The sequence below is a fragment of the Geotrypetes seraphini genome, chromosome 8, assembly GCF_902459505.1.
Source record: "Geotrypetes seraphini chromosome 8, aGeoSer1.1, whole genome shotgun sequence".
NCBI classification, from domain to species: Eukaryota; Metazoa; Chordata; class Amphibia; order Gymnophiona; family Dermophiidae; genus Geotrypetes; species Geotrypetes seraphini.
The window spans coordinates 74,910,710-74,930,630 of record NC_047091.1 but is presented as its reverse complement, the minus strand read 5'-3'; the positions used below and the strand labels follow the sequence as shown (position 1 = coordinate 74,930,630).

At 45.7% G+C, this 19,921-nt stretch overlaps 1 protein-coding gene across 3 annotated transcripts in view; it reads left to right on the top strand.

Annotated features, from left to right (window-relative positions):
• The window catches only part of EHBP1L1 (EH domain binding protein 1 like 1), an 88,033-nt gene that overhangs the window by 11,740 nt on the left and 56,372 nt on the right, over window positions 1-19,921 (top strand). For all 3 annotated transcript variants that reach the window (XM_033954020.1, XM_033954019.1, XM_033954021.1), the window contains exon 2: window positions 17,606-17,663. In XM_033954020.1, coding sequence (XP_033809911.1) covers window positions 17,606-17,663 — 58 coding nt within the window. The remainder of the gene's footprint in view (window positions 1-17,605; window positions 17,664-19,921) is intronic.

Below are 19,921 nucleotides of genomic sequence, written 5' to 3'. Positions count from 1 at the left end.
TTCGCCCCCACATTTCGCCCCCACACATTTCGCCCCCGTCTCGGAGCGCAAATCCTTACCTCGGAGCGCAAATCAGTCCAGCTACTGTTGTGAGCGCGAGAGAAGCCAAGGGGGATCGAGGCTTCTGGAGAGATGCAATCAACTGCAGCATTAGACAGCTGTATTAGAGAAGGGTGGGATGTGTGTGCTGAACACGGCTACTTTCCCCTCCCCCCATACACGCCAGTGATTATCCAAGCAGGAGCACCTGGCCAAAGCGAGACAGCGTCCCGCGAGAGCTGTGCGCGAGCGAAGCCTAGGGGGGGTAGGTCAGTCCAGCTACTGTTGTGAGCGCGAGAGAAGCCAAGGGGGGGTAGGGAGTCGAAGTCTGGGGATGAAGGGGGATCGGGGCTTGGGCCGAAAGGGAACATGAGCTGTGCGCGAGCGAAGCCAAGGGGGGGTAGGTCAGTCCAGCTACTGTTGTGAGCGCGAGAGAAGCCAAGGGGGGGTAGGGAGTCGAAGTTTGGGGATGAAGGGGGATCGGGGCTTGGGCCAGAGCTCCGTGCTATGTGTGTCATGCACACATGGAACGTTAAACATTGTGTGGCAAGCATGGCATGAGGGATTGTAGCAAGGCAGGAAACTAACTGCAACAACTCCAAATCTAGCCTCAAAACCTTTCTCTTTAAAGATCTATACCTAGGTTTAATTACTCATGAGACTCAGGCAATGGCCACATATCAGACATTCCATTTCTCCCTCTTCTTTTCCCCATGCCCCTTTCTTTTTATGCAATGTGTCCCAACCATTTTCCCCTTTTAGCGTGTTTTGTCTTTAATACCATGCAGTCTGTCTTTTTACTACCCCATTTTTACTTATATTTTAAATTTTGTACAATGTAAACCTCTTTGGTAATTAACGCAGTATATCAAAGCTAAATAAACTTGAAATTTGTATACATTTTGGCTTCTTTTATGCACCATGAAGAATATGCGCTCCCTGTGAAGAGTGCACACCATTTGCAGAGAGCATATATTGGGCATGACCTGGATTGGCCACTGTTGGAAACAAGAGGCTGGGCTAAAACAGGATTTTTCTGAATTTGAGAGGACCAAAATACATAATTAACTTTTTTTGCTTCATTTTATCATGTTAAAATGGTGATTTGTTTCAAAAATCGAAAATTTGGTGGAGATGTCTCCTTTATCCCCAGAGCGAAGTCATTGATTTCTGTGATGTTTATGATTTAATTTTTTTTATTTTTTACTGTGCTAAACAAAACAGTCAAATAACATTCAAATAACAAGTAAAATGAAATACAGTGATAAAGTGAACAAAAACTAACCTGTCAAATGAAATAACAGTCCAAACACAACACAGTCAAATAACAAGTAAAATGAAGTGATAAAGTGAACAAAAACTAACATGTCAAATGAAATAACAGTCCAAACACAACACAGTCAAATAACAAGTAAAATGAAATACAGTGAACGTCAATCAAAATTCAAAATTGTATGCTATTCCTCTGAGATAGTCGATCAAATTTTGATTGTCCAAGTCCTCCACAATACGCCGAATTCTTGCAGAAATAGCCGCGTATTTCTTGTTTCGCGCATTGACAGGATTGCCTGCTATAATCTGCGTGATTTCAAAATTGTGAAGGCCTTGCTGTCTTTTCAAGCAGTTGATGAAGCGGTATATATTGGGGAAAAGTGAGCCGCAGGTTTCTTGAAAGCTGCGATGCCAGCCCTCGACGTCATTGTTCGTCCGATGTTGGCCTTTCAACGTTCGTTGATGAACATTCCAAAACACAACTGGAAACAATGGATTCTGGCGTCCTCTTCGGTTCATTCAACCAATGTAGGTGTCCTCGAAATAGTTGGCAATGGGTAGTGCTTCTTCTGGAAATTTGGGATCTTCCAGCAGCTCTTCAAATGATTGCACAACAATGGCCGGAGGCAGAAAAGCAAGAGCTGGTATCATGCGGATCCACTGGGCAAATTCGTGGTCATTTTGGTAGCGCACTTTCAATCCTTCATTCTGAACTCTTCGCCATATTGACTGCGACAAGTGGAAGAAGCAGCCTGTTTTCTCCATGTTAGGAAACTCGATTTCAAACGCTTGAATTGCAGCTTGTTCAAAATCGGTCATCAACTGCTGCGGTTGGAGACCTGGCTGCATATTCTTAAGCTGCTGCAGCATCTGTCGATAGGTTGTTCGGGTCTTGTTCGGCAACAGCGCGTACAATGCTGGAATGATGACACCACCGTGAACTGCATGAATCGTATAAAGCTGCTCGAACAAAGCTGGTGCAGTAGAAAACGTGCCATCAGCGAACCATTCACTGCTCTGTGCCAACGAGTGGAGATTATCCCTCGTTCCAAATATCAATATTCGGCTGGTTCCAGTCCCTGAATAAAAATAAAAATAATTTAGGCATAAATTTAGGCGGTGGATGGAGGAAACCCCTCAGTTGGGACGGGACATACATGGGCTTTTCAAAGTCCAAAAAAGGGTCAGAAATAGTCAGGGGTGCAGAAAAAACACCATTTTTCGACGAGCTCTATTCGCTGGCATCAAAAAATTCCGAAAGACAAAAAAAAATATTTTTTCTTCATTTTTTTGAGCTATTACGTTAATGGAATGTTTCACAAATTCTACTAAAATTCTACCAAAAATTGTACCAAGTAATTTAGTAAAATTAAATGTGGAAGATTATATAGCAACAATAATTCAAGATAACGCTTAAAACGGCTTAGAAGACTCAGACATACTTGTTTGACCAATTCTAATAAATTAAGAAATTTTGGGCCATTTTATGTGCCACAAAGTGATATAAAATGCGAGCAAATAACGCCTACATGTACGAGTACATAATGCTAATAGCTTGAAAAGAAAAGTTTACCCGAGTCCCACAAAAGAAATTGCTGTTGGACGCCATTGATAATGATCTCCTGAAATTCTGGCGGGATGACGAGTTGATCAATGGTTTGAGGCAGCCGCGGCATACCCTCGACTTGTCTTGACGATCGAATTGATCTCTTTAGCGAATCTTTTCTAGGCAGAAGCGCTCCAACGTTTGCATGGCTGCCTGAAATGACCTCACTAAGAATCTGCTGTGGCGTCTCCTGTGTCGACCTTGCCCTGGAAGTAACTTCATTGATTAATCGAACTACTTCAGGCCTTGCTGCCTGTGCTGCATGATTATGTATATTTACGATTTTCACAACTTCGCCATCAATTCCTTCAGTCCAAACGCGTCCTTTACACCTTGACCGCTTTTCGCATACCCAAATAGCATGTCTGTCATCTGCTGTTCGTTTAGAGAATACATAAATATGATTTTCGTAAACTAGCTTCTTCTTGCCACGCTTTGAAAGAACTGATTCCATAACTAAATAAATCACTACACAGATCAGTTAATCAGGAAATCGAAAGGACTAAATGACCAAGAGGCAAGAACATGTCATATTTATAGAAGCTCTGGTGAATTTTGCAAAGTCATTGGCGCCAGATTGGCCGAATTTAGCACTGGCGACTATACATACATTTCGCCCACGCACCTTTCGCCCCTGAGCGTTTTCCCCTACTTCAGGCCTTGCTGCACTTATCAGCGCGCTCCAGCGGGATAAGCTCATGTTCCCTTTCGGCGGACCTGCGGCTCGTCGGAGGCGCGCGGCGTACGCTCGTGGGACGCTGTCTCGCTCTGGCCCAAGCCCCGATCCCCCTTCATCCCCAGGCTTCGACTCCCTACCCCCCCTTGGCTTCGCTCGCGCACAGCTCATGTTCCCTTTCGGCCCAAGCCCCGATCCCCCTTCATCCCTTTCCGCTGTCTCGCTCTGGCCTTGGGCCCGATCCCCCTTCATCCCCAGGCTTCGACTCCCTACCCCCCCTTGGCTTCGCTCGCGCACAGCTCATGTTCCCTTTCGGCCCAAGCCCCGATCCCCCTTCATCCCCAGGCTTCGACTCCCTACCCCCCCTTGGCTTCGCTCGCGCACAGCTCATGTTCCCTTTCGGCCCAAGCCCCGATCCCCCTTCATCCCCAGGCTTCGACTCCCTACCCCCCCATTGGCTTCGCTCGCGCACAGCTCTCGCGGGACGCTGTCTCGCTTTGGCCAAGCCTCGATCCCCCTTGGCTTCTCTCGCGCTCACAACTCCCTCCCCCCCTTGGCTTCGCTCGCGCACAGCTCTCGCGGGACGCTGTCTCGCTTTGGCCAAGCCTCGATCCCCCTTGGCTTCTCTCGCGCTCACAACAGTAGCTGGACTGATTTGCGCTCCGAGGTAAGGATTTGCGCTCCGAGACGGGGGCGAAATGTGTGGGGGCGAAATGTGGGGGCGAAATGTGTGGGGGCGAAATGTGTGGGGGCGAAACATCCGGGGGGCGAAATGTGTGGGGGCAAAATGTGTGGGGGCGAAATGTGTCTGGGGGCGAAATGTGGGGGGCGAAATGTGAGGGGCGAATTGCTGGGGGCGAAATGTGGGGGGCGAACCTTCCGGATCCCGAGCCATTTTCTAAGAGCGGCGTCGGCTTTTGGCGGCAAAAATCAGTGACTGGTCCGGAGAGGGCCAGTACAATGCCAGCACTGTTAAAAGTACATATTGTGGCATGTGTTTTACATTGGCTAATGAAAAAATAAGTTACATGATTCTCATAAACTGTAGTTTTTTTGGGGGGTTTTGTGGGAGAGGTAAAAGCACGCTTCTTGAGCGTGTGTATAATACTGCGTCGTATGTGTTTCTGGCTGTGGGTCATGATAAAATTTGACATTAAAAACAAATTACAAGATTACCTGAATTATAGTAGTTTTGGGGAGAGAAAGGCATGTTTTATGTGCGTTTGTTAAAAGCCGATGTTGCCTCTCTCCTCCTCTCCCTTCCTTTCTTGCTTTATTTTCACGCTGGGCTTTGCAACACAAACTGCTCACACTGGGCTTATTGCGTTGCTTTCCCGGCACATGCGCACATTCACGCCTCTTTCCTGCGCATGTGTCGATCACTATCAGCAGGGACTCGACGCATGTAAATTCAGTGAATTTTCGCTACTGTCCGTCGACCTCATTTACATGCGGGATTTTTTGAGAATGACTTGCGCTTTTAAATTCGCTACAAAATCACCTGTGACAGCACCCTGTCGGTTTTTATGGCGGTTTTTTGAGAATCCTGGCCTGAGAGGGAATGCTTGATCCCCTAGTTCACCCTTGGGTCTCCCTTACCCCCCCCCCCAAAAAAAAAAAAGTTCTAGCTACGCCCCTGACCCAAACTTCCTTCTGGTTTTTGTGATCACCCTATTTATCTGTTTGGATCAGGGAAGAGTACCAGATATAGTGTCCTTAGATTTTAGCAAGATCTTTGACACAGTACCACACAGGCAACTTATAAATAAACTGCATTCTCTCAGTATGGTCCCAAAGTGACTGACTGGGTTGAGTGGAAGGCAGCAAGGAGTACTGTAATGGTAAATTGAATAACCAATACAATTCATAGCAAATTTATATTCCACAAGTTAACCAAGGATCCAGTGCAGATTACAATAAGATAAAAGACATTGCAAGAAAGTAGAAATCATCACCAACTATAATAAACCTCTATAATATAACTCAGAGCCCCCCAAATTTCCTAAATAAGTCTTCAGTTTGTTGCAATTTCACTCTAAAAAGAGAGGGCATTACCAGTGGACTGGGTCTTGTTAACATTTTTGGAAGTGATGTTGCAGAAGGGCTGTTACCTGTGGTTTGCCTCTTTGCGGGAGATATGAAAAGGATAGTCACTCAGGAAGGCGCGAATATCCATGAGGAGGGATCTAGGGAAGTTTGAAGAATGGGCAGCTAAGATTTGGTATTAAAATATGGAGGTCAGAGGCAGTTCTAACATTAGGTGACTTAAGGTGGTTGCATCAGGCTAGTCATTTGTAAACCGCATTGAACTCTATGGGGCTCATAATCGAAAGAGAAAAACGTCCAAAAACCGGCCTAAGTCGGCACATGGACGAACATTTCCCAAATACGTCCAAGTGCCGATAATAAAAACAGGTTTTGGATGTATTTCTAAATGACCTAGGCCTTCATAGTGCCGCTGAACGACCAAAGCTAAATGGGGCGTTTCAGGAGGAGTGTCGAGGGCGGGAGTTGGGTGGGACGTGGTCCGGCTTAGACTTAGTCGTACAGCATGTATAACCGAAAGTCATACAGCCCACAATCGACGGAACTTGGACGTTGTGACTTAGACCATGTAAAACATGGTCTAAGTCATAAAAACCCTCCTAAAGTCACCAGATAAGCACTGAAAACACATAACACAGACCCCCACATACTACCCCACTGATCACTGACCTCCCCCCCAACCCCATAAAAATATTAATCACATCTTTAAAATTCAGCCTCCAGACCATCATCACCTGGCCGCCTGGCATAGGAAAGCCTAGTCGTCCAGCCCCAGCGGCAGCTTAAGTTGTCTTGGGGGTGGGTTAGGGACCCATGCCCATGAGCCCCTGTAATCACTGCATTGATACTTAAACATGTGCACTCCCCGCTACATCCCCAAAACCCTTTTGTACTGGCATATAAGTGGCTCCTGCAGCCATAAGGGCTATTGGGGTGGCAGATAAGTGGGTCTAGGGGATTCTGGAGGTGGTTTGGGGGGTTCACCGTAAGGGAGCTGTAGGGAGGAGAAGACATGGCACCCTTTTTGTGAAGTTCACAGCAGTGCCCTGTAAGGTACCCCACTATTTAGGTGGCATGTCTGGGTGTGCAGTCCATCACTTTCGCAGACCCCTCCCACGTCCAACAGGGCTTGTTCTAGGTGTTTTGGACTTAGACGAAAAGTTGGACGAAAATGTGGTGTAAAGATGGACGATTTAGCAGCTTGGACGATCAGATCGGCAGGACGTATAATTAGATGAATTTCGAAACAAAAAAAATTTTGAATGTATTTTTCGAAAATGTGTCCCAGGCTGTTTTTTACTTTGGACGACTTGTGGCTTAGACAGAAACGGACTTAGACATCCCTTTCGATTATGCCCCTCCACGGTATTTGCGGTCTAGAAATAAATTCTTATGTTAAGTTATGTGTGGCAGCAAGAGTGCTGCTGTATCACTTTGTCTCTGGCTAGCAGCCCCCAGGCAGAAGCAGCTCCCCTTCAACTTTAACCCCTCTCTTGCCGCATCATCACAGACAGACGTAAAAAGGAGGCAATAAAAGATGCAATGACCGCAGGGCCTTTGTGACCCAGGTGCTCCTTGAAGGTCCTGCTGGTCTTGTTCCCTCTGATGCATAGTTTATCAAAAAAATGGGGAGAAAGTCTTAGACCTCTGTGACCAAATTAATAACCTTACACCCTAAGTCACAGAAACAATAAACCCTAATAGTGCTCAATGAGTTCGAGCTAAGGTAGCAACAGGACTTTATGGGTCCCCTACCGCCAAACATGTATCAACAACAATGAGAATATTTCATACTTAGCGTAGTGTGAGAAAAGCTGAATCTTTGCAGCATTAGGCGATCTCCCAAGGTGCTGCTACATAGTGATGAACTCATGTGAAAACTGCTTCCCAAAACAGCAGCCCCTCGACCCGGGTTTTGTATTTTCCTCGTCAGGAGGGGGAACTGTTAGTGGGTTACACAAACTGGGAAGAACTGCAAAACAGACACCCCCTCTGATGCATAGTCAGCTACTGTAAGCATTTTTTTCCCCTCTTCGTTTATTGTCAAATTTTACATCAGTTTTATCATTGTAATGCTATTTTATTGTACACCGCTCAGACGTCTGATTGAGCGGTATAAAATTTTTTTAATAAACTTGATAAACTTGACACTTACGGAAAGAGGGTTCTCTCACTAAATTTAAAGCTATGCTGAAGTCCCATTTATTTCGCTTAGCTTTCAGTGCATGAATAGTTACTTATAGATGACTTGCTCTTGATCATTTGAGATTTCTCGCAACTGGTCCGTCGCATTCTGCATGATGTCTTCTCTTGACTGAAATCTGGTCCCTTCCAGGGGCATTTTCAGCTTGGGGAAAAGCCAGAAGTCACACGGAGCCATGTCGGGAGAGTAGGGAGCCTGAAGAATCACAGGTGTGTTGTGTTTGGCCAGGAAACTCCGTATCAATTATGAAGAATGTGCAGGTGTGTTATTGTGATGGAGCTTCGAATTGCCTGCTGCCCACAGGTCTGGCCGTTTGTGTCTCACAGTGTTATGAAGGTGACGCAGAACCTCTTGGTAGTACCCCTTGGTGATGGTTGTGCCGTGTGGTGCGTACTCGTGATGAACCATGCCACTGGAGTCAAAGAAGATGGTCAACATGACTTTGACATTGCTGCGGACCTGCCTTGCTTTTTCTGGCCACGAGGGTGTTAAATGCTTCCATTGTGATGACATCAAATTGGTTTCTGGGTCGAACCCATAAACCCAGGCCTCATCGCCAGTGATCACTGCTCGATCGTTAGTAGCTTTGGCACAAGCTTCGCTGAAATTCTCCTGAAGCCTAAATCCTCAGTCAAAATGGAATGAACATATCCCACGCTGATGCTCGCCTCATCTGCAAGTTCTCTGATCGTGATTCGACGATCCTGCATCACCAGGGTCCTCACTTGGTCAATAACAATCTCATTTCTGGATGTTGAAGGCCTACCAGAACGTGCTTCACTCTCCACTGATGTGCGGCCATCTCTGAAACGGTTGTACCACTCCTTTATCTGTGTGGTGCCTATTGCTTCATCCCCGAAGGCCTGTTGAATACTGCGGAGCGTTTCCACTTGGGAATCGCCAAGCTTTACGCAAAATTTAATGCAGTAACATTGTTCAACTTTTTCTGTCATTTTGTCAAAAATGAAAATTGGACGGCGCTCACTTACACTTCCTCACTCATCAGCGGTCTGCCGGTGACTGACAACTTCTGTAGGTGGGAAAAAATTCAAGCATGCGCATTAGGGTCGCCTACATACGTGCACCAAAACCCACCTTCCTAACATTTTTTTTGTTAATGAAGATTGTTAGGTAATTGTAGTCCGCTTTGATGGCTTGACCCTTGGAGGTCTATCAAATAAACACTGCATATACCTGAACCTTGTACCTTGAACCAGAGACTGGGACTAACACAGTCAGAAAACTAACAAAACCAGACGGCAAGTGTAGAAAAGAAGAATTTTGTTTTCAACATAGTGATTAAAGCATGTCACAGTTTCTGCTACTTTTCTATTTTGCACAGTTCTACGCTTCTGGCTTCTTGGGGGTTTCAGTTTTATTTTTGTCTGTGTATTTCGTTTTTTTCAGTTGTTACTTATTCTGTACTTGGTGAAGGTCTGTCTGTGTTCTCTGGGTGTGACTAATGCATGGAGTTTCTATATAGGTGTTTCAATGTTCAGGGGGCAGCTGTATTATTTATAGTGCTGCCTTTTCCTGGGTAGGCTCCTTCTTACATGAGTTTAAAAAGTTGGTAGATTTGCTCTGTAGATCCTCAGTGACTTTTGTAGGATTGTGTTTTACTTCACAGTAGTGGAAAGGGTAGGGTTACCAGATTTCTTTATGAAAAAACAGAGGACACAAGGCCCTGCCCTGTTTATCCCGCCCCACTCTATTCTACCTCCAGCCCTGCCCCAATCCACCCACAGCCCCAGCCCTTCATCTCTTCTTCCCCAAGTCCAGGCCACGTCTGGAGGGCCACTGAGCACGTGCGGATGGAATGCGATGACATCACACGCATGCTTGGAGGCCCTCTAGATGCAGCCCCAAGTTCGCGGCCTTCCAAAACCCAGACAAACTGCCAAGTTTTGCATATCCATCTGGGCACCCAGACCGTCCTCTAAAAAAAGGACATGTCCTGGTTTTCCCGGACATCTGGTAACACTAGGAAAGGGTTTATGTTGCTGTTATTCACGCAGAATCAGATTTTGTTTGTTTGGTAAGTTCTTTAGAAAAATTCCCTAATTCTGATGTGCACCCATTGTTGGGAAAGGGTTTTCTGTGTAGACGCAGAATATATGTTGAAAAGAAAAAGTGAGGATCACAGTGAAGTTTGACACCAAAATAAAATCTGTTAAAACAATTTTGGCAAATATTCAGCCTGCAGTGGTCAGCATTTTCTGTCACGGGCAGAATTAAGCCCATATATTCAGTGCTGGCACTTATCTGGCAGCCCCAGATGTCATGTAGGTACAGTAAGAGCAGGATTAAGGCATAGACAAACTAGGCACGTGCCTCAGGCCCAAAGTTTTAGGGGGGCAGTGCTCAAGATTCAGGAGGGTAGAATTGTCAACTCTGGATTTTTTCAGGATTCTAAGAAGTTGTAAATTACTTGTCTCAAAGCCTGAAGGAATAAGGATGGCTAAATGTGTGGATATTTTTCAGAATGTGGCCCACTATTGCTCTCTGTGCTTCCCCCTTCCACTTTACAGGCTGGGGTAGCCAGTGAGAAGGCTGCTGTAGTCACACGAAGGAAGAGCTAAGTAACTCCCCTGCCCCTCCTCCGTGAGACCTGACATACTTCTGAGGCCTTCTAAAGTGGCGGTGGACGCCAACAGTGGCATCACTGTGAACAGGCTACTCATCAGTGACATGGCAGAGGGAAGGCCTTGGCGGAGCAGGCCACAGAGCAGCCTATTCAGAGCAATGCCGCTGCTGACCGTCCACCACCACTTTAGGAGGCCTCAGAAGTATGCCAGGTCTCACCGGGGGGAGGGGGGGGTGTTGGTCAGAGGGTCTGATTTTCTTGGACAACGGATCAATTCAAATTGGCAAATCAGTCAGCACTACTTATCAGTATTGTCTCATTAACACCCCCCCCCCCCCCCGAGACCCCTCTGATTCCTCTGCCTGACAACTCCTCCTGACAAGGTACTCCTAAAGCCGTGGTCTCAAACTCAAACCCTTTGCAGGGCCACATTTTGGATTTGTAGGTACTTGGAGGGCCTCAGAAAAAAATATTTAATTTCTTATTAAAGAAATGACAGTTTTTCATGAGGTAAAACTCTTTATAGTTTGTATGGGTGTATGGGTGGTAGAGTGTGGATTCACCTCTCCAGTTATCTGAGGCTTTTTCTTTCGCTTAAAAGACTTTTTTGGTGCACATCTGGTTTGGTGTAATTTCAACGGAGAGCTTTTTCTTTTAATGTACAGTGCTGCATACGTCTAGCAGTGCTGTAAAAATTAGTAGTAATGAATGCCAGAATATACCTGATGGTGGGAAGACCTGGTGTGGAGTGGGGGCACTGCCTGAAGGAAAATTGACTGAGTAGAGAAAGAGAGATTGTTCACTCTCTCCAAGGTGAAGAGAACGAGAGGGCACTCGCTAAAGTTAGAAGAGAAAAGATTCCGTACAAACGTAAGGAAGTTCTTCTTCACCCAGAAAGTGGCAGAAACCTGGAACGCTCTTCTGGAGGCTGTTATAGGGGAAAGCACCCTTCAGGGATTCAAGACAAGGTTGGATAAGTTCCTACTGGAACAGAACATACGCAAGTAAGGCTAGACTCAAATGGGGCACTGGTCTTTGACCTAAGGGCCGCCACGTGAGTGGACTGCTGTACACGATGGACCACTGGGTTGACCCAGCAGCAGCAAATCTTATGTTCATATGTAGGACAGCATTAGAAAAGAGAGCTAGAGAGTGCATGCACTTGTTTATGTTTGTGTTTCTAGAGAGGATAGTCTTGTAAAAATAAAGCTTCCCTTTGAAAATCTGGGCTGAAATGAATTGGTTCATTGGTACCTGTGCACATATTAAGTGGAGGGAGCACTGTCCTAATGCTACCCCCCAGCAGTTTCTGGAATCCAGTGGATTACAGGACCCAATGCAACATAGATTCACTAGAGGCAGCTCTTGTCAGATAAATCTGATCAATTTCTTTGACTGGGTGACCAGAGAATTGGATAGGAGAGTGCTAGATGTGGGGTATTTACCGTATTTTCACGCAGATAACGCGCACCCGTATAAAACACGCACACGGGTATAGCGCGCAGAAACCACGATTTTATGTACAAAAACTTTTGTATACCGCGCTCACGGGTATACCGCGCATGCAGCCCGACTGTCCTTTTGCCCGCCCCGACTCTCCTCTGGCCACCCCGACTCTCCTTTCGCCCTCCCCGACTCTCCGTGCGCTGTCCCGACTATCCGTTCACCCTCCCTGACTTTCCGTGCACTGCCCCGCCTCTCCGTGCGCTGTCCCGACTCTCCGTTCACCCTCCCTGACTTTCCGTGCACTGCCCCCCCCATGGTCGGGTTGGGCCCATGTGCCTCAGGCCGCGCCCCCAGGTGGGACCTAAGGCTCCAGGGCCTATTCTGATTGGCCCACGCGCCTTAGGCCCTACCAGTAGGCGGAGCTTTGGGACGGATGGGCCAATCCGGCCTCATTCCGTCGTTGGCTGCCTGCCGGACAGGCGGGTTTGGTTCCCGTCTGTCCGGCCAACTACCAAAGGTACGGGGAAGGGGGGTGGGGGTGTCGTGGGGGTCGGCCAGGGGGGTCGCGGGTCGGCTGGGGGGGCGGTCGGAGGTTCTTGGGGGGGGCGGTTGTTGGAGGGAGGGGGGTTTGCGTCGAGGGCAGGAGGGCCTGGGATCCCTCCTGCCCGTAATGTAGTGCAGGGTGGGGGTAGGGGGTCGCCGTGGCCAGGAGGGTTTGGGCTCCCTCCTGGCCCGATATTGTCAGGGAGTTGGGGAGTCGGCCGGGCAAGAGGGCTTGGGCTCCCTCTTGCTCCGATCGTGGATGCGGGTGCGGGTGGGAGCGCGTGCGAGCGGTCGTTCGGAGTGGGGGTGCAAGCGGTCCTGCTGGGGGGGGTGAATCGGGCGTCGGGCGGGGTGGGAACTATGTAAAAAAAATTTTGTATACTGCGCTCACGCGTATAATGCGCGAGGGGTATGCGCGGTAGGTAAAAACGCGTATAACGCGCGCGTTATATGCGTGAAAATACGGTGATTTTAGCAAAGTCTTTGACACAGGCGTCTAATAATGAAGGACATAAATTAGAAAACGAAGAATGTAAATTAACTAAGGCCAGTACTGGACAGACTTCCATGGTCTGTATCCCATATGTGGTAATTTGGTGTAGGATGGGCTGGGGAGGGCATCAGTGGGAACTCCGCTAACTTGGAACATGAGGATGTTACTGGCCAGACTTTATGGTAAATGGTTGGATAGGCTGGAATGAGCTTGGACGGCAACTGCAGCATTTGGAACCTAGGACAATACCAGGTGGACTTTACAGTCTATGACCCAGAAATATCAAAGAAGAGACAAGTTAATTTAATCATATATTTTTAATGGGTATAACTAATGGGCAGATTACGATTAGTTCAGAATACAGCAGTTCGTTTGATTTTTGGTCTCACGTTAGTCCTTTTTATGTTAGATTACATTGGCTGCCTTTTGAGGCCAGAGTGCTTTTTAAATTTGGGTGTATCTGTTATAAGGCTCTTTTTGGTTGATTACCTTTTTATTTGGTATTTTATTTGAAATTGTCTACTTCATTAAAATGTACCAAAAATTCAGGTATGTTCCTCTTCCCTACCCCAAGGGCTTGCCGTTACAAGACTTTCTTGGACAGGACATTGGACTATCAGGCGCGGAAGATGAACTCCTGGATGATTCCGTTGACTGTTCAAGCCAATTCTTATCCTATATTTAGGAAATTATTGAAAACATATTTATTCGATAAACAAGATTGTTGAGACTTTAAGATGTGTTCTTTTTAGGTTCCACATTTCAAATGTACTTTTTATTATGTTTTATATTTTAAATGTATTTTTATCTGATTATGTATTTAACGATGTAGTAGTTATGATAGTTGTTTTTTCAAAACTGTATTACTAACGGAAATGTTCAATTTTACTGTTGTGAACCGCCCAGAACTGATGGTGGGGTGGTGTATAAGAAAATAAATTATTATTATTTATCTGCCATCATTTACTATGTTACTTTGTAATAAATAAACTGAGTGCCCTTGGTATGGGCCCCAAAGTAGAGTTACCAGACATCAAGGAAAACCCAGAGAGGTCCTCTTTTTAGAGGACTGTGAGTGCCCAAACTGACTTATTTTTGGAACGAGGAAATATGATCATGTATCCCCATTATTGAGAAAACTTCACTGGCTACCAGTTCGTTACAGGATACAGTTCAAGTATGCATGTGTTATCTTTAAATTCCTCTATGGAATATTTGACCCTTCTATCCCTCTATGTTGGAATGCTATAAGATCCTGTTACTCAAGGACTACAACAATATATAAATTATCATATCCTTCTTTTAGAGGACTTAAATGTAGTGGGAAACATGTACATGTGCAACAACTGGGTAAGGATTTAGGAGAATACTTACAATTTAATGATACAGGAGACACCTCCCCAGAGACTCTTTGGGAATGTATAAAAGTGGTAATGTGGGGTAAAATTATTGACCTGGGGGCATATGCTCAGAGAGCACTTAGGCTTAAGATTTGGGATCCGTGAGATCAGATTTATACATTAGAATGGAATTGTAAGGGTAGGAGTTTACCCCCAGAAAAAGAATTAAAATTACAACAACTTAAGTTAGATCTGCAGGCGTTAGATTTGGAGATAATAAGTGTTAGACTCCAATGGTTACGCCAGGAATATTTTGAAAAAAATAACAGAATTTGCACCAAGGCATGTAACAAGGATCACTGCAAGGCAGGAGTGAGGACCAGTCGCTGAAGCCCTTTCAGACTGCCTTCTGCCGCCCTGCTCTCAGCCCTGTCAACCTCGAACTCCTGCTTCCCCAATCTGTCTGCCTGCCCCAACGCTGCCCTGATCGCCTGCCTGCCCCGACTCTCCCACCTTTCCCCGCAGTGTAAGCCCATGGTTTTAAAGCGGTGTCCGGACCTTTTGCCATTTTCAATAAATATATTTTGAAAAAAAAAAAAAAAACAAAAACCACGGGCTGTAAAAAAAGTTTTAAAAAAAGTGCCGGAGGTCCAGCGCATGCGCAGACCATCTAAAGATGGTCTTTGCATGCGCGGGGATCGCTATAGAGCGATCCATGTTGCAGTTTGGTGAATTCGTCGGACCTGCCCGGATCGGGCCCGATCGGGCAGGTTAGTGAATCTACCCCTAAATAAGAGGCACAAATAACATGAAAGAGTTAACAAACAGACTGCATAAACAAATGTGTTTTGAGTGATTTCTTGAATTTTAACAGAGTGGAAGGTTCCTAATGTGAGATGGGAGATTATTCCAGAGTTTTGGACCTAAATACTAGAAGACAGATTGTTGTGAGGTAGTAAGACGAATTTCCGACAGAGGCAAAGACTTTTGGTTGTTTCACGAACTACTGCTTTGACACGTTCTCTGGCAATGAATTCCAGAGTTTAGGAGTAATTAATGCTGAGTGAAGAAATATTTTCTCAGATTTTTTCTGTACAAACTACTTCATAACTTCACTGCATGCTCCGCAATCCTTGTACTTTTGGAAAAAGTAAGCAAGCGATTTCTACCTGTTCTACTCCATTCATGCTTTTCTACAGTACCGTATTTTCACGCATATACGATTTTACAAACCGAGTATAACCATGCGCGTTATATGTGTAAGCGCGTTATACAAATTTTTTTTTTCAGTGCGATCCGGCATCCCCCCTGCGAACCGGCATCCTGCCCCGGCTCGCGTCACCCCCCCCCCCCCCCGCGATCCTACATCCCCTCCCAGATTCAGAATCTCGGAGAGAGCGAGACCAGAAGGCTTTGAGCATGCACAAATGCTCAAAGCCCAGTCCAGCCCGGCACAGGGAAGAGGGAGGATCTCCCTCGCACTGCCCAGCCCAGCGAGAGAGGATCTTCGGGCACTGGCACTGGCATGTCCTGTGCATTGGTGCTGGTGCTGGTGCCTAATCGGGTAAGCGACCAATGTCTTTGCGGTGCTGGGGGGGATGTAGGATCACGGGGGAAGGGGGGTGACGCGAGCAGGGGGGAGGATGCTGGTTTGCAGGCCAGAAGAGGGAGTAAGCGGGAGTGGCGGGAGGAGGTTATAGCAGCATGCGCGGTATACGCATGTGCGTGCTATATAAAATTTTTTTTACACAAATGGTTTGGACCCGCGCGCTATACGCGTATGAGTGTTATACACGTATGCACGTTATATGCGTGAAAATACGGTAGATCTTCATTATATCACACCGTAGCTATTTCTTTTCCAAGGTAAAAAGCCCTAACCTCTTTAGCTTTTTGTCAAGTGAGAGGCGCTCATTCCTCTTGATAATTTAGGTCACCTTTTTCTGTACCTTTTCTAATCAAGCCATATTTATTTTAGATTTGGTGACCAGAACTGCACATAATATTCAAGTTGCAGACCTGTTAATTTTGGTGTATAAACTGCACTGTGGTTCTCACTTTTATATTTTTATTTTTTTTGCATCTTTTTTGTATAAAGTAGATTACCGTATACATTTTGTGAGTCAATGTGTTTTACATTTGAGTCTCAGGCTACATATTAGACTGCTATAGATTTTCCTGCATTTTATTAGGATTGTAAAGATTTTTGCTTTTGTTTTAAATTATATAACCTGGAAGTATGTTGCTTTTCTGTTTTCTGGGGGCAGCTGCCTGACCTGTGATCTGAGTAGAAAACTTTATGTACTGAAAAGACCCTTTCATAGGGTACATTTGGGAGGGCAGGAAGCAGCCTTTGCCTATCCCTTATCGTGAGCATGATTTGGGGCTGTAAAAACTCAAGAGAATGGTGCTGTATAGTGCAGTGGTTCCCAAACTATGGGTCAGAATCCCGAGAGGGGTTCCAGAAGCAATGTTGCCCCCTCCCTCTGGTCCTCCACTGTGATCGACACTAAATAATGGGCCTGTGAGCCAGTGAATGTTTGTAGGCCCTGTCCCTTCCTCCCTGGTGGTAGACTGGCATTTCATGCAAGAGTACTGGGGTCTCTGAGTACACAGTGACCCACAGGGCCCTGAGCTGACTGCTGCTGTTATCACCATTGGTTATAATGATGTTTGTCGTTGAGGCAACTTGCATGTTAACATGTAATTTTATATTCTGGATATGTGTGTAAGTTGTTTTATAGCAGGGATCTCAAAGTCCCTCCTTGAGGGCCACAATCCAGTCGGGTTTTCAGGATTTCCCCAATGAATATGCATTGAAAGCAGTGCATACACATAGATCTCATGCATATACATTGGGGAAATCCTGAAAACCTGACTGGATTGCGGCCCTCAAGGAGGGACTTTGAGACCCCTGTTTTATAGTGATGTGACTTGTATGTTAAATGTAGTGTATATTTTGTATGTGAGTGTGATAAAGGCGAGGGATAAATAAACAAACCACTACCGCTGCTGCCTTCATGCTTTGGGTAAACTGGGAGAGGAGGGGAATGGAAGTCGACTATTTTGTTTTCATCATTATCTGAGGAGGGGGGAGGGTGTTTCCTGTGAATTTTTAAGTGTTAAAATGGGGACATATTGGTAACAATCTGGAAGGCACTGGTATAGAGGGTGAAGTACTTCTGTATACCACAGAGAGCGGGACCTGAAGGTGATTGTGTCTAATGATCACATAGAAGCAAGGCCTCGTCTGTTTCATGTACAATGTCCTAGAGAGAGGGATAAAACCATTTATTGTTGTGATTATTTGTCCCCAGCGGCTATGTGGATGGTGCATTAATGATTATCTGCTTACAGGCAGCCCAACAAACTTATGGTGGTCTGGACAAGGCGGAACCGGAGAATTTGCACCAAGGTATGTAACAAGGGTCACTGCAAGGCAGGAGTGAGGTGCATGGGGAGGGGGGTTCTCGGTGCTGGAACAGCAGGGCGCAAGTGAGATATGCTGTAGAGTTCAGAATAGAGGTCTGCACGGGAATGGGAATCGCGGGGTTCCCGCGGGAATCCCCCCTAACCCACGGGACTCCCACGGGGACCCCCCTCTGGCCCACGGGACTCCCACGGGGAACCCCCTCTAGCCAACGGGACTCCCACAGGGATGGAAGGCTTTGGAAGCAGGGTTCGTCCATATAATATAATGGACACGTCAGCCTTAGTAAAAGAGGGGATTTATAAGTTAATTAATTACCTGAACAGAAAACAAAAAAAGGTTCCACCAAAGAGATTCCACAAGGAAAACAGCAGCGCAAACATAAAAGAAACTGTGGAATTGATGATCCTGTCAGAAGTAATTGCTGCTTTTTATGGGGATGGGCGGGGATGGAGGTAATTTCTTGCGTGGATGGGTGGGGACGGAGAGGATCCTGACGGGGACGGGTGGGGATAGAGAGGATCCTGGCGGGGACGGGCGGGAATGGGTGGGATTTCTGTCCCCGTGCAACTCTCTAGTTCGGAGCCAGCACTATTTACCTTTGCTTTCTGAGAACCTGAACCAAGAATTACGACCAGTTTGGAAAGCTGAGTCTCTTAACGGCAGCAGTGGAACGGGTAGATTGTGACTTTCCTTTTCTGCAGGGTGAGGGCGACACCTGATGTCTGTATATCAGATTGCAGTCTCAGAAAAGTGCCCAGGCATAATGAGAAATATCAGGGACCTGAAATTCAAAATGATTTAAACAGCCAGGAAAGGTTCCTGGCCTTTTAAAATGCCTATTTGGGGCAATTCGGCATTTTCAGCAAGCATGTGCTGCTATTATGGGAGTGTTCCAAGGACTGAGTCAGCACTAAAACAGTTAAAGTTAACTGTGTAAAAGGCAGTCCTATTTATATGTGGTTCTTTTTAGCTAGTTAAGTGCCGAATATTGCACTAAACCCTCTTTTTACGAAGCGATGTTAGGCTTTTTTTATTGCTGGCCACAGCAGTATTAGTTCCAATGCTCATAGAATTCCTATGAGCGTTGGAGCTAATACCTCTGTGGCCGTTGATTAAAAAAAAAGCCTAACACGGCTTCATAAAAAATGTGTGTGGGGGGGGGGGGAGGAGGAGGTTAGTTGGGTATATTTTGGCTGGCTCTGTATAACTAGAAATTCAATTCAGAGCCAGGACGTGCATTGAATTTCTGGGTATAATGACAGTGGCGATCAGCAAAATACTGATCGCTGAAGGCTGAATATTGGGTCCAAGATGTATTATGGAGTCCCTTTTGTGTAGACAGATAAACCATCTCTATGTGAGATTTCTTCCCTAAAGAACTTAAGATCCAAACAGGCAGACTAACGAACACCACCAACATGCTTTATGAAAGGAATCGTGATTGTTAGGAATGGAGATTAAAGGACAAGGTGGAGATAAAAAAATAACAATGGAATTCAAAAAGTGTGGGATAAAGAAGGGGAGTCCTATGGTGTTCAGGGGAGAGGCCCCAAATTATTATTAAGTAAAGCATATATAGAAAGGAAAAAAATGTGTTCTTAATCACTGATTGCAAGAGATACCTCCCTCATATTGGTATTGGAGGAACAAATTTCATTCATTGATATTATAGGAGGTTCGAGGGATACCTAAAAGGTAAAAGGTAGGGTTATCATATGGCTCCAGAAAAAAAGGATAGATTGAGACATATGGGTTTAATTTCCAATGGAAGTAAAACCCAGATGTCTCAATCCATCCTCCTTTTTCTGGAGCCATATGGTAATCCTATTCTTAATGATATGGGGTTGTTATATATCCACTATGTATCCCAAGGGCTGTAGTCTTTTCTTGAATAGGTTTTAAAATAAGTCCTAAGAGACACTTTATAATTTGGATATTCTTTGCTGGAGTTGGTGGTGGTAGTGTGGGGGGGGGGGATATAATAGAAGTGTGGTTAAAGTCGCACTTGACGTTTGAGAGACGACTTGGGTCATAAGAGTTCATACTGTAGGCCATCTGCTTTGCTTATTATTTGGGTAAGTAAGTAGAATAAATGATAGGAGGTTGTTAATGAAAATGAGGACCACAGAAGTGTTTCCTTTTGTAACATTGTTATATGGAATGATTAATTGCTGCATAATAAGTTGTAAGTTATACTGGGGTGGTTTTTTTTTGGGGGGGGGGTTCATGTTAATCTGTAT